At 41.7% G+C, this 11,684-nt stretch overlaps 1 protein-coding gene across 1 annotated transcript; it reads left to right on the top strand.

Moving 5' to 3' along the window:
• Window positions 1–9,058: 9,058 nt before the first annotated feature.
• Window positions 9,059–10,258, top strand: LOC135209390 (myosin heavy chain, clone 203-like). Its single transcript, XM_064242083.1, has one exon. It carries the CDS (start codon window positions 9,059–9,061, stop codon window positions 10,256–10,258), a length of 1,200 nt encoding a protein of 399 aa, XP_064098153.1.
• Window positions 10,259–11,684: the final 1,426 nt, after the last annotated feature.

The raw sequence follows: 11,684 nt of genomic DNA, 5'->3' as shown, positions 1-11,684 counted from the left end.
CATTGCGATGGCGGGATATTGTGATTTGCGCACCCTCCGTAGTTGGCAGACTTGTGACCCTTGCGCCCACAGTCACGGCAGAACTTGTTCCAGAACCTCTTCCGTGGCACTGGACAGTAAGGCCAAGATGGCCCCACAAGTTGCAAATCTGTGGAGTCACCAAGGCTGGCAGTGTGCTCTGGCACAGGTGAAGAGTCCTCTCTGGCAGTGATTTGACAAGGGGAGGTTAAGGAAACCTCCGTTGAATCACCCTCGGAAACAAGTCTGGGGTTAACTGGTGGGCTTACCTCTTCCAAAAGGGAGGAGGTAGGCGGTAAAATGGTAAGAGGCTGAGATGGTGCGGAAGAAACTTCAGGCTCTGACACTGGGTCAGGGCCAGGTTCGCAAATAGAAAGGATGTCGGGGACATCGGAGGCACTAGCCTCTGAACCTAAAATTGAGGTTTGATTATGAGGCATGCTGCAGGGAGCCGGTGCATCTGGTAGTGGGAGCTGCGTCCAGGGGAGATACGGCTTTAGTAGATCTCGGCCCAATATCACCTGATAAACATCATGAAATGGGTCATCTACGCCCAGGCGGCACAATGTGGTTTCCCTGGTCTCCTGGTCCAGAAAGGGCATTTCAACATTCAGAAGGACCGAAGGAACAGGATAGAGGTTACCGTCAATCCATTCAAACTGAATTTCTTCGTACGTCTGGATTTTGGCACCCCTAGGCAATGCCTTTCTTGAATAAGGGAGACCTGGGCTTCGGTTGTCGGCCATGACTTGTACCCACTGATAGGCCGCAGGAGACTGTTCATCAGGCAGGGCTACAAGGTAGCCTTGGAGAAGTTCACCCTGGAAGCTCTTATCCCAAGGTAGAGATCGACTTGGGCACTGGTCTGAATCCACAGCGTGCCCACGCACACAACAAGTGGTGCAGAACCTCCGCAACCACCTCTTACCGGGAGTCCAGCTCATGGTTTCTGGAGCTTAGAAACTTGCCCAGAGATTGCGTCATCTCTGAGAGCTAGCTCATGCTTTCTCTCTTCTTCACATGCCTTCCTTTCTGCTTCTCTTCTTCCTTTTGCTTGCATGCGCGCGGCATCCTGCTGCGCCTTTACCCACTGGTCAAGTGCTGTCCAGTGTAACCGGCATCCTTGCCCAGAGTTATGAGGGCTCCGAGCTTCTCTAGCTCTTATGGCAAAGAGTCGTGGAAGCAGGGGAAGACATTTTCCCTTAGGCTGCAGTACGAGGCTCTGATGAAAATGAAAAAATAATGGTGGCAGGAATAGTACTGGATGGAATAGGAGTGGCCTACTGTGTACGTGGCACTCACTTGGAAATTTTGTTGTGCGACGTGGTAGAGAAAAAAAAAAAAAAAAAATCTGAAAAGATTGGGTGTGGGCTCTGTGGCCACTTGGGAAGTGTCCCGTAAGTTGGTGGCACTTCTGGAATGGCACCTTATTCTGATGAGGTGAGACAATCAAATAGTGTGTGCGGCGTAACGTCACACTTAAGGGCGTTCCTCACTTGGGAGACGCTGGAATGGGCTACCTGTAGGTCCAATACAGGTGCACGGCACTTTCAGGAGGCGTTCCTTGGACAGCACTAGTAGTGCTGGTATTGCGGCACTTCGAAGCGTTCCCTTGATTGGGTGATCCGGGATAGCGGATACAATAATGGATTGGGCGTTCCGTAAGGACGGACATGAAGGTTTGACAGCACTTAGGGCTGGTATTGCGGCACTTTTGGGAGGCGTTCCCTGGTTGAGTGTTCCGAAGGATCACTGACTTGTACATGGACACACTAATTTCTTGGGCGTTCCGTAAGGACGGACACGCAGGTTTGACAGCACTTAGGGCTGGTATTGCGGCACTTTGGGGAGGCGTTCCCTTGGAGTGGTCCGAAAGATCACTGATCCTCGTACATGGACACACTAAAGAATAGGGCGTTCCGTATGGACGGACACGCAGGTTGAATGGCTACCTGTACGGCCTGTACAGGTGCAATGGCGCACTTATGAGGAAAAAAGGCATTAACCGGCTGTTCCTTTTGGAAGCAACGGGTATCGTGCTGGTGTGTCCCGGACACTACATGCAGTATACTTAAATATAGACTGAATTAGAAACTGGTACCTTCTGGTTCGGGGCAGAGTGTAATGGGGGGGGTGGTGAGGAGAGAAAGTAAAAGGTGGGCAGTTACTTCAGCAGCCAGTCGATGGACAGTGTCACGAATTAGTGGACTGTAAATGGTAAGACCTGACGTGCACTGGTGGTGGCCAGTCCTAGACTGGTAGGCTTCCTTGTCTGGAAGTAATGAATGTGCGTGGCACACTGTGCGGTTGGTGCTTGCGGTATACGCAAGTCTTTTGTGAAAAAAATAATGAAAAGACCACTCAGGCAACGACAGGTAATGGTAATTTTAGAAATGCTCAGTCCCTCGCTGAAGTACTCGGTAAATGAAATAAATAAATGCTTGCAAACTGCAATGGACACAGGCGTGTAAATGAAAGACACGAGAGACTAAAATAATGTTAGTTCTGCATGCTATAAGTAATGAACGTAGTACTCTTGGCTTCGTGAATAATGGGTTCTGGTTCTCTCTCTCTCTCTCTCTCTCTCTCTCTCTCTCTCTCTGAGAGGGTGAAAATGATATATGAAAAACTCCCTTGTATTGAATTGAACTAATAATGTTAGTTTAATATGACGCAACTTGCGTTAAATGATTTACTTACGTTAACGTGTAATGAAGGAATTGCTTTGGATAACGTTTTATGAAAATGATAACGCGCTCGCGGTGAACGATTTTTACGTTAATGGTAGCGGCTTGCGCTTATGAAATGATTTGCGTTTCAATGTGAATTTCACAAAGACGCGTTTTACGTTAACAATTCTTATAATTTACTCTTTGAAGATTTACGTTAACTTTACGTAAGTTTACTAGGTCCCTGTGACAAGTGAAATGACGGTAAGGATTTTAAACGATGAAATGTTAGCAAACATTTGTAAAAAAGAGGTTACGTTATGTCCGAAGTGGAATGTAACTTTCGCTCAGCGAGCGAGTGAGCGATGCTAGGTGAAACGGGTGGTGAGACGAGCCAGCGGGTGCACAGCGTGTCGTTCAAACAGCTGATTCTCTGTAAACGAGAACGCGATTTACAACACGAAATTCTAATTTCTTATTCAAGGCGAATTACGTTAATTTATCTGGCAGAACGATAGATACTAGTACCGAGATTAATATTATTTACGTTAAACTTTCAAGACTTACGTTACTTTGCTTAAATCGTTGAGATAATGCTTAAAGGGATAAAAACATGGCTGCCGCTGTGAGTGAAACGAAGGCTGGCTGGGACAGCGCACGCGCGAAGCTTACTTGGGAGAGCGTGTACGCTCAGCTTAATTAAGCTGAGAGCTAAGCGGTTACCAACACTTGGAATGAAAGCTACATTAAAATGAATTCCCCTAACCTATCACAGACAAAAGAATTGTACACTTCTTTTGCCGTAACTATTAGTAGAATACTCCTAACTAGCTAGGCTTTCCAACACAGCAATAAACCTTGGCAAAGCACTTCCTAGTTTGATCTGGTACTTTCTGGCATCTATTCTACACACGTGTTAGTGTCTCGTCAGACGAGAACAATGCAATTTACAAAATAGAATTCCCTCGGCGCTTCGCCGTTACAATATAATAATATTTCTCACTTAACACTTATTTAAAACACTTCGTAATAAAAATACTTAAACGTACCTTAAGCTAACATTTGTTATAGAATAATCATATTAAAAGAATGGTATACCTTACCGTGAGCCAGTGTGTCTTTCCCTGCAAGTGTGCTTTGTTTTTTTCGCTTTGAAAAACATTTACATTAGTTTTACAAGGGATAACGCGATTTACAAACTTTTTTTAAAGCAAGCCCAGATTCGATGCTGGCAAGCAGTCGTCATTGTTACGTATGAGCCTGGCCTTGAAAGAACTACGATACGTAAACAGCCGCGTAATGTAGAGACTTCGGTCTCAATAACACCAGCTATCAGAAAAACTTACAAATCACAGCAAAGACACCAAATTCAATCATATCGCCTCCTCTCGAGCAAGACTAACTATACTCTGTTTTTTTTTCCATCAGTCCACCCGCCTGTGGTGTTTGCGTATGGTAACACTGCGTCCCGGGCTTTTGATAGTTGCATTCAGCTTACATTCAACAATAATAATAATATCATATTTTGAATATTAGCGGTGTAATTCGCACACAGTAAATTATTAAAACACTTTTCAGTTGCAAATGTACACCCAGATATCCTTTTATTTACCTAAAACTTACACATAGCGTAACTATCTAAAGCCCAGGACGCAGTGTTACCATCCGCAAAAACAACACAGGCTGGTGGACAGATGGAAAAAAAACAGAGTATAGCCACTCACCTGCCCGACTGGCTAGCCGGAACCAAACACTTCCGGTTACCTTTCGAGGTACTTGCAAAACTAAAGCTCCGATGAGCTTCGTTGCCATATATATAATATATATATATATATATATATATATATATATATATATATATATATATATATATAATAAAAGGAGCATCAAAACGCCAAAAATATAGAGAAAATACCATATTTCAGAGACTGCTGTCTCTCTCTTCAGGTAGATGAATGATAAAAGTTACAGAAAAGGCGGTATTTATACCAAGGGATCCCTCCACCTTTTCTGTAACTTTATCAATTCATTCTACCTGTGTGTGAAGGAGAGGAGAGAGCAGCAGTCTCTGAAATTAGTGTTTTCTCTCTATATATTTTGGACGTTTTTATGGGTTCCTTTTTATTACATGGAATTCTGTTGTAACAACATTTTACCAGAGTATATATATATATATATATATATATATAAATAAATATATATATATATATTATATATATATATATATATTATATATATATATATATAATGTAGTTTCCAGAAAGAGTCCATGATAACGAAATGTAAAAGACCAAGTTTATTGTATACGATACGTTTCGCACATACATCTCTGTGCATCATCAATATGTGAAGAAAATAAACAGAGATGGTATTGTGCGAAAACGTATCCTATGCAATAAACTTGGCATTTTACATTTCGTATCATGGACTCCTTTTGGAAACTTTATAATTGAATGCTGAAGCTTATACATATATACATACATACATATATGGACGAATAGAATAACTGCAATACACATACGGACCATCGGAGGTTGTCCAAAACAAATTGTCAAAGTTGGCAACCAGAAAAGAATCCTTTGAAGTTCTCGAAGGTTTCATCTGTGTGTGTGTGTGTGGGAGAGAGAGAGAGAGAGAGAGAGACTGCACTAGATAAATCCTAACTTAATCTCGTTTAAAACTGAAGGAACCCCGGATTTTGGTAGGACTGTCAGTGCACCTCATTTGGTGCAATGTAGGCATTACTTATGGTTCGTTGCAGCCTCCCTTCGGCCCCTAGCTGCCACTACTTTCATTCCTCTTACTGTACCTCCGTTCATATTACCTTTCTTCCATTTGACTGTCCACCCTATCTAACAATTTATTCATAGTGCAACTGCTTTGAGGTTTTCCTCCTGTTACACCTCTCAAACTTTTTACTGTCAATTTCCGTTGCAGCGCTGATGGCCTTAGTTGCCCCAGCTTGATTGGCATCATGCCCCAAAAATCTATATAAATAAAAAATCTAACGTCCTTGAATGCTTACTCAAACCAGTATCTTTGATGAGCGTGTTTAAGAACCGATCGGTAAATCAAAATGCAGCTCCTGAATTCGAGAAACATTTAATTAAACATTGGAAGAATCTTCTAAGGAAGATGGAACTTGCAGACAACCCTAAGTCCTTCATGTTGTTGTCTCTGTCGAATCAGCAATTTCACTGTGCCTTTGTTCGTTTGTATGGTGTTTTTTAACGTCAGCATGGAACCTTGTATGGTTATTCAGCAACGGGACCAACGGCTTTACGTGACTTCCGAGCCAAGTCGAGAGTGAACTTCTATCACCAGAAATACACATCTCTGACCCCTCAGTGGAATGCCCGAGAATCGAACCTATAAGGACAAGACCTTACCAATCACACCACTGAGACGCTCTGAGACTTTGTCCGTTTGCTTGTGTGCTGCACAGTCTCAAATTGTCATCGGTAAACCACACCTACCGAATGATGTATGTACTACAATAGCAAATGAGGTTTACATGTTCTCTGAAAGCGAAGTACAGTTTGGTTTTAAACAATGACAGGTATTCAACATCACCAAGTCCTTAGTTCAAAACTTGTTGAACAGTTGAGCAAAAATTGAGAGTGAGAGAGTCCATGGTTTACTTTTGGTGCCAAAATCATGTCATTAGACTGACACTGACCTGTGGGTGTGGCTGCTGCAGTTTCTACAGTTTGCACAGACTGACAGAATGGGCAAAAGCGAGTGTTTCTCGTACAAATAAAAGGAAAATAAATTGTGCACGAAGTTCTTGCTAAGTAGCAGATAATCTGGGGAATAAAAAGGACATTTTTTATCACCTTACAGTACTTACGATCGAATAATCCAGACTTCACTGGCCCTTCACACAACAAAAGGCACAACAGAGGACCTTCATTAATACCATTATTCCAGATAATGACATAAATAGCATCTCAAAGGATAAATGGCTGATTCAAGGAATCAGCCTTCATTAAATGACAACATTCTCAATTTATTCCTTTCCTGAACATTCGTGCTATTAATAGGTTCTTAAAATAGATTTTCACCTTCATTTGATCTCAATTTACCACCAGATGCAATCTTGCCCAAAATAAAATTAAGACGGATTCACGCCAGCCACTAACCTCCAAGGGTATAAATACCACCGGATATTAACCTGTACCTGTGTTAATTAACCTCCAGGGTATAAATGCAACCAGATATTAACCTATACCTGTGCTAGTTAACCGCCAAGGTGTAAATGCCACCAGATATTATATCAAAAGTTAGGCTGAATTGGTAACACGGAAAAGGTACTAAAAAAAAAAAAATTAGTAGCAACTATCACCACACGAAAACAGAGAGCTTATTAGACTATAGTGTCTCCATCAAGGCTGTTTAAGGCTAACTGCTTATCATTTCATTGCTCAAGAAGACAAGACCCAAGACTTTCTCTCGGCCAATCAGAGGCCTCCACTTTATGATCGAAACCCTTGCTATCGCCTTCTCTAATTGGCTGAAGCTTAATGCTTTGGCCAATGGATGGGAGGCTTTGAAAGCGGTTGCTTCTTTGGTTGGTGGGACTGATAAAAAATAAATAAATAAATAGATACCGGTTTCCATGGGTTTTTTATCTTTGCTCTTGGGATCATTCCGTTAAAACGAAAACAGATCTATAGAAACAGAGATATAAAAGGTCCCATTGTCAAGTAGTCATTTACCAAAAGAAAATGATAAAGGTTATAAATTTGAAAGTGGGGGGTGGGGTAATATCGTAAGTTAGGAATGTATGAAGCGTTTTTTACTGACATTATTCAGAGAATAAATAATACACACACACACACACACATATATATATATATATATATATATATATATATATATATATATATGTGTGTGTGTGTGTGTGTATACATATATATATATACTGCATATGTATGCAATTCTACATACATATATATATATATATATATATATATATACATATATATATATATATACTATATAATACTATATATATTATATATGACAGTATAGTCATGAATTATTATTATTATTATTTTTATTATTATTATTATTATTATTATTATTATTATTATTATCTCTCTCTCTTTCTCGCTGTCTACTACTTACATACATACATGCATGCATACATACTTACATACATACATACATACATACATACATACATACACATAAATATATATATATATATATATCTATATATATATATATATATATATATATATATATACGTGTGTATGTATGTAGAGAAAGTATGAATGAAAGACAGAAAGACTGGATGCAATATAATAATAATAATAATAATAATAATAATAATAATAATAATAATAATGGAGAAGCAAATCCACAGTTATGTAAATGTACTATCATTATTACTGTATTAAAAAAATAAAGTTAAGGCGTCACAATACTAAATTGAACATAAGTAAACTTAAGGGGAAAAGACAAAAAAAAAAAAAAAAAACTGAGGTAAAGTTGAAAGGGAGAGGATAACCTCCTCCTACGAGAACTACGTGGAAAGATGGACTTCGGTCAGAGGCTCCGGGAGCGAGAATCCTTCTTCATCCAAACGAAAAGAAGAAGAAGAAGAAGAGGAGGAGGAGGAATTTCCCGGAGCCGAGCTGGGAACGAGGCAGCTCCGAGGACCGCTCTGGAGCCATCCGTCAGTTTCAGAAACTAGGATTAGTGACGGCTGACACATTTAGGTTAACATTATTCAAGATGTTTGCTATACTTATTGTAGCTTTTTGTGCTCTTACATTTGTGGCCTGTGGATTGTTTAACTCTATTGCTGAGGACCTGATGACGCTCTACTTGGCTGAAGGACCTTTGAGTGGACCACAGGATTTATACTTTATAGCTGAGGAACCTGTTATTCCTGAAATTGTTGTTGATGAACATATGAACTTTTGGACGCCAGGCATGGCCGCCGCCATCACTTGTACGGGTGTGGCTTTGTTGGCTGGCCTGGCGGTGGCTGCTTACCGCAAATACCGACGACAAGGAAAGTATATTCACGATCTAGAAGAAGAATTGGAAATGCAACGAACTGAGGTGACCAGACTGAGAGATCGTCTGGAAACTCAACAGGATGGAAACTTGAAGACGGAAAAACGCCAGGACGCTGCTATAATGATGCTGGAAGAGAATCTGGAAAAGACTAAGCTCCGGGAAACTGAAATGGAACGTGTCTTGAACGGAGCTAAGGACCAGATCGAGTCTCTGCAGAATAAAATCGCAGAGAAAGATCTTTTGATTGAAAGGACCGCATTGGATAAAAAAGAAATGGAACGTCGTTTGGAAGAAGAGGAGAAAGCGAGAGGCAGGGACATCCAGATTTGGAAAAAGAGATGAATCTTTTCCAGGAGAGGATGGAAAGCGCTCTGAAGGAGAAAACCGACCTCGCCTCGAGATTACAGGAAGCTGAAGCCATCAATCAAGTGTTGGTCTCGGCAAACGAAGGCTTCCAGAGGGCAAATGACCAACTGAGAGAAGCTCTGGAAGAGAAAAAGAAGGAGGTCGACCATCTGGAAATTTTAAAAGAAGCTTCTGCACAAGTAATAGCCGGTCTACAACAGAGGAATGGCGATCTCGAGGAGGAAATTAAAAAGAATAACGACGAAAAGGAAAAGACCAGACTTTTGAACGACGAAGTTCAGCAGATGAGAAACTGGGTTGCTGAACTTGGAGGTAAAAATGCCATAATGAAGGAGGGATTGGCCTGTAACGAACTGTTAATAGACATACTAAAAGATTCTTTAGAACATGGAGAAGGCGAGAACAGAATATTGAAAGGAGAAGTTCAGCAGATGAGAAACTGGGTTGTTGCTGAAACTTGGAGGGAAAAACGCCATGATGGAGGACGAATTGGCCGGAAAGAACTGCAAATAAATTCACTAAAGAATTCACTAGAAAATGGAGAAGGTGAGATTAGCATTTTGAAAGAAGAAGTTCAGCAAATGAGAAATTGGGTTGCTGAACTGGGCGGTCAGAATGCTATGATGGAGGACGAATTGGCCTGTAACGAACTGGAAATAAATGCACTAAAGAATTCTTTACAGAATGGAGACGTAGAGAAGAGAATATTGAAAGGAGAAGTTCAGCAGATGAGAAATTGGGTTGCTGAACTAGGAGGTAAAAACGCCATGATGGAGGACGAATTTGCCAGTAACGAACTGCAAATAAATTCACTAAAGAATTCCCTAGAAAATCGAGAAGGTGAGATTAGCATTTTGAAAGAAGAAGTTCAGCAGATGAGAAAATGGGTAGCTGAACTGGGCGGTCAAAATGCTAAGATGGAGGAGGAATTGGCCAGTCACGAACAAGAAATGAATTCACTAAAGGATTCTTTAGAGAATGAAAAGGAAAGGAACAGGAGTTTGATTGAAGAAGTTCAGCACATGAGAAATTGTGAAGCTGAACTAGGAGGCAAAAAGGCCAAGTTGGAAGAAGAGTTACTCAATAAAGTACAAGAAATAAATTCACTGAAGAATTCTTTAGAAAATGGCGAACAGACCACAAGAATTCTGAGAGCCATCAGGCTCAACTGATGAGAAACTGGGCAGGCCGAAGTTGTTGATAGTGAAAGGGTGCTGAAGTAAAGGAAAGAGTTAGCAGAGAAGGACCAGGAAATAACTCTTTTGAAGAATTGTTTGGAAAAGAAAGAAGAGACAAACAGAATTCTGAATGAGGAACTTGAGCAGATGAAGGCGCAGCTGGGTGAATTGGAAGGCACTAATTTAGATATTAAAAGTGAAGTGACCCAAAAAGATAAAGTGATAAAGTCCATGGAGAATGCTCTAGAAAACGAAAAGGAGAGAAATAGAGAGTTAAAGAAAAAATTACTGAAGCAAGTTGAAAGACTTTATCAATTCGTAGCATTCAGCCGAACCATGGACAAATAATTTGGATGAAAACAAAAGGTCACAACCTTCCGCCAAAGTTGGAGACTGTGAAACCGTCAAGTGATGCAAGATGGAAGGAATGAACATGGAAGGTGATCACTGCTGCTGAGTCGTGTTCCAGAGGAGCTGCGATCTTCTTGGCCCATTCAATGGGCTTGACTGCAGGATGGGTGTTCACTGCTGCTCCCCCCAGCAGCAACCAGCAACGGTGAGGTCCCCCCACCTCCCACACACCCATCCTGCAATCAAACTCATCGACTGGGCCAAGAAGATCACAATGCCTCTGGAACATGACGCAGCATCAGACAAAATCCTTCACATGGACTTTTCATCAGGCGTCATTGGCGATTCTCTCGTTTCCCTGACGGAAGCAGGAGGACCAGCTCTCAGGAGGAGAGCCAACAGCTGTTTGGAGGAAGGAGGACCAGCTCTCATGATGAGAGCCAACAGCTATTTGGAGGTTGGAGGACCAGCTCTCAGGATGAGAGCCAACAGCTGTTTGGAGGTAGGAGGACCAGCTCTCAGGATGAGAGCCAACAGCTGTTTGGAGGAAGGAGGACCAGCTCTCATGATGAGAGCCAACAGCTGTTCGGAGGGGCACAGGACGCCCCCTCTCCTGCCGCATGATACCCTCTGGAATGGGTATCAAACCAAATCACTTATCTGAGGGGCAGGCAACCTCTGGCGCGGCGTAAAACCCCGTAAGTTAATGCCTTCTACTCCACATGTGAATTGGGTTATGCAATGAAAGTCCCATCTTTTGTATACACTGCAGTGGCAACCTCTGGCGCGGCGTAAAAACCCGTAAGTTAATGCCATTGTATGCAAAATATGGGTCATGCATTGCATAATGGATTGAATACTTTCATATACTACTGCGGCAACCTCTGGCGCGGCGTAAAAACCCGTAAGTTAATGCCTCATGTAGTATGTGCAAAATATTTGATCCCAATGTGGCAGGGGAACATTCCATACCATATCTCTTGGCTAGCTGGTGGAGCTGAGGATGGGGAAGCGCCCACCCCTGGTTAAAATAAACCCCCATACCCATGACGCTCCACTGGCCAGGATG

This window comes from Macrobrachium nipponense, chromosome 37, assembly GCF_015104395.2.
Source record: "Macrobrachium nipponense isolate FS-2020 chromosome 37, ASM1510439v2, whole genome shotgun sequence".
Taxonomy (NCBI): domain Eukaryota; kingdom Metazoa; phylum Arthropoda; class Malacostraca; order Decapoda; family Palaemonidae; genus Macrobrachium; species Macrobrachium nipponense.
This window is presented reverse-complemented; position numbering and strand designations above follow the sequence as displayed.

Coding starts and splice junctions, on each gene's coding strand:
- LOC135209390 (XM_064242083.1), top strand. CDS start 9,059: ATGAATCTTTTCCAGGAGAGGATGGAAAGCGCTCTGAAGGAGAAAACC.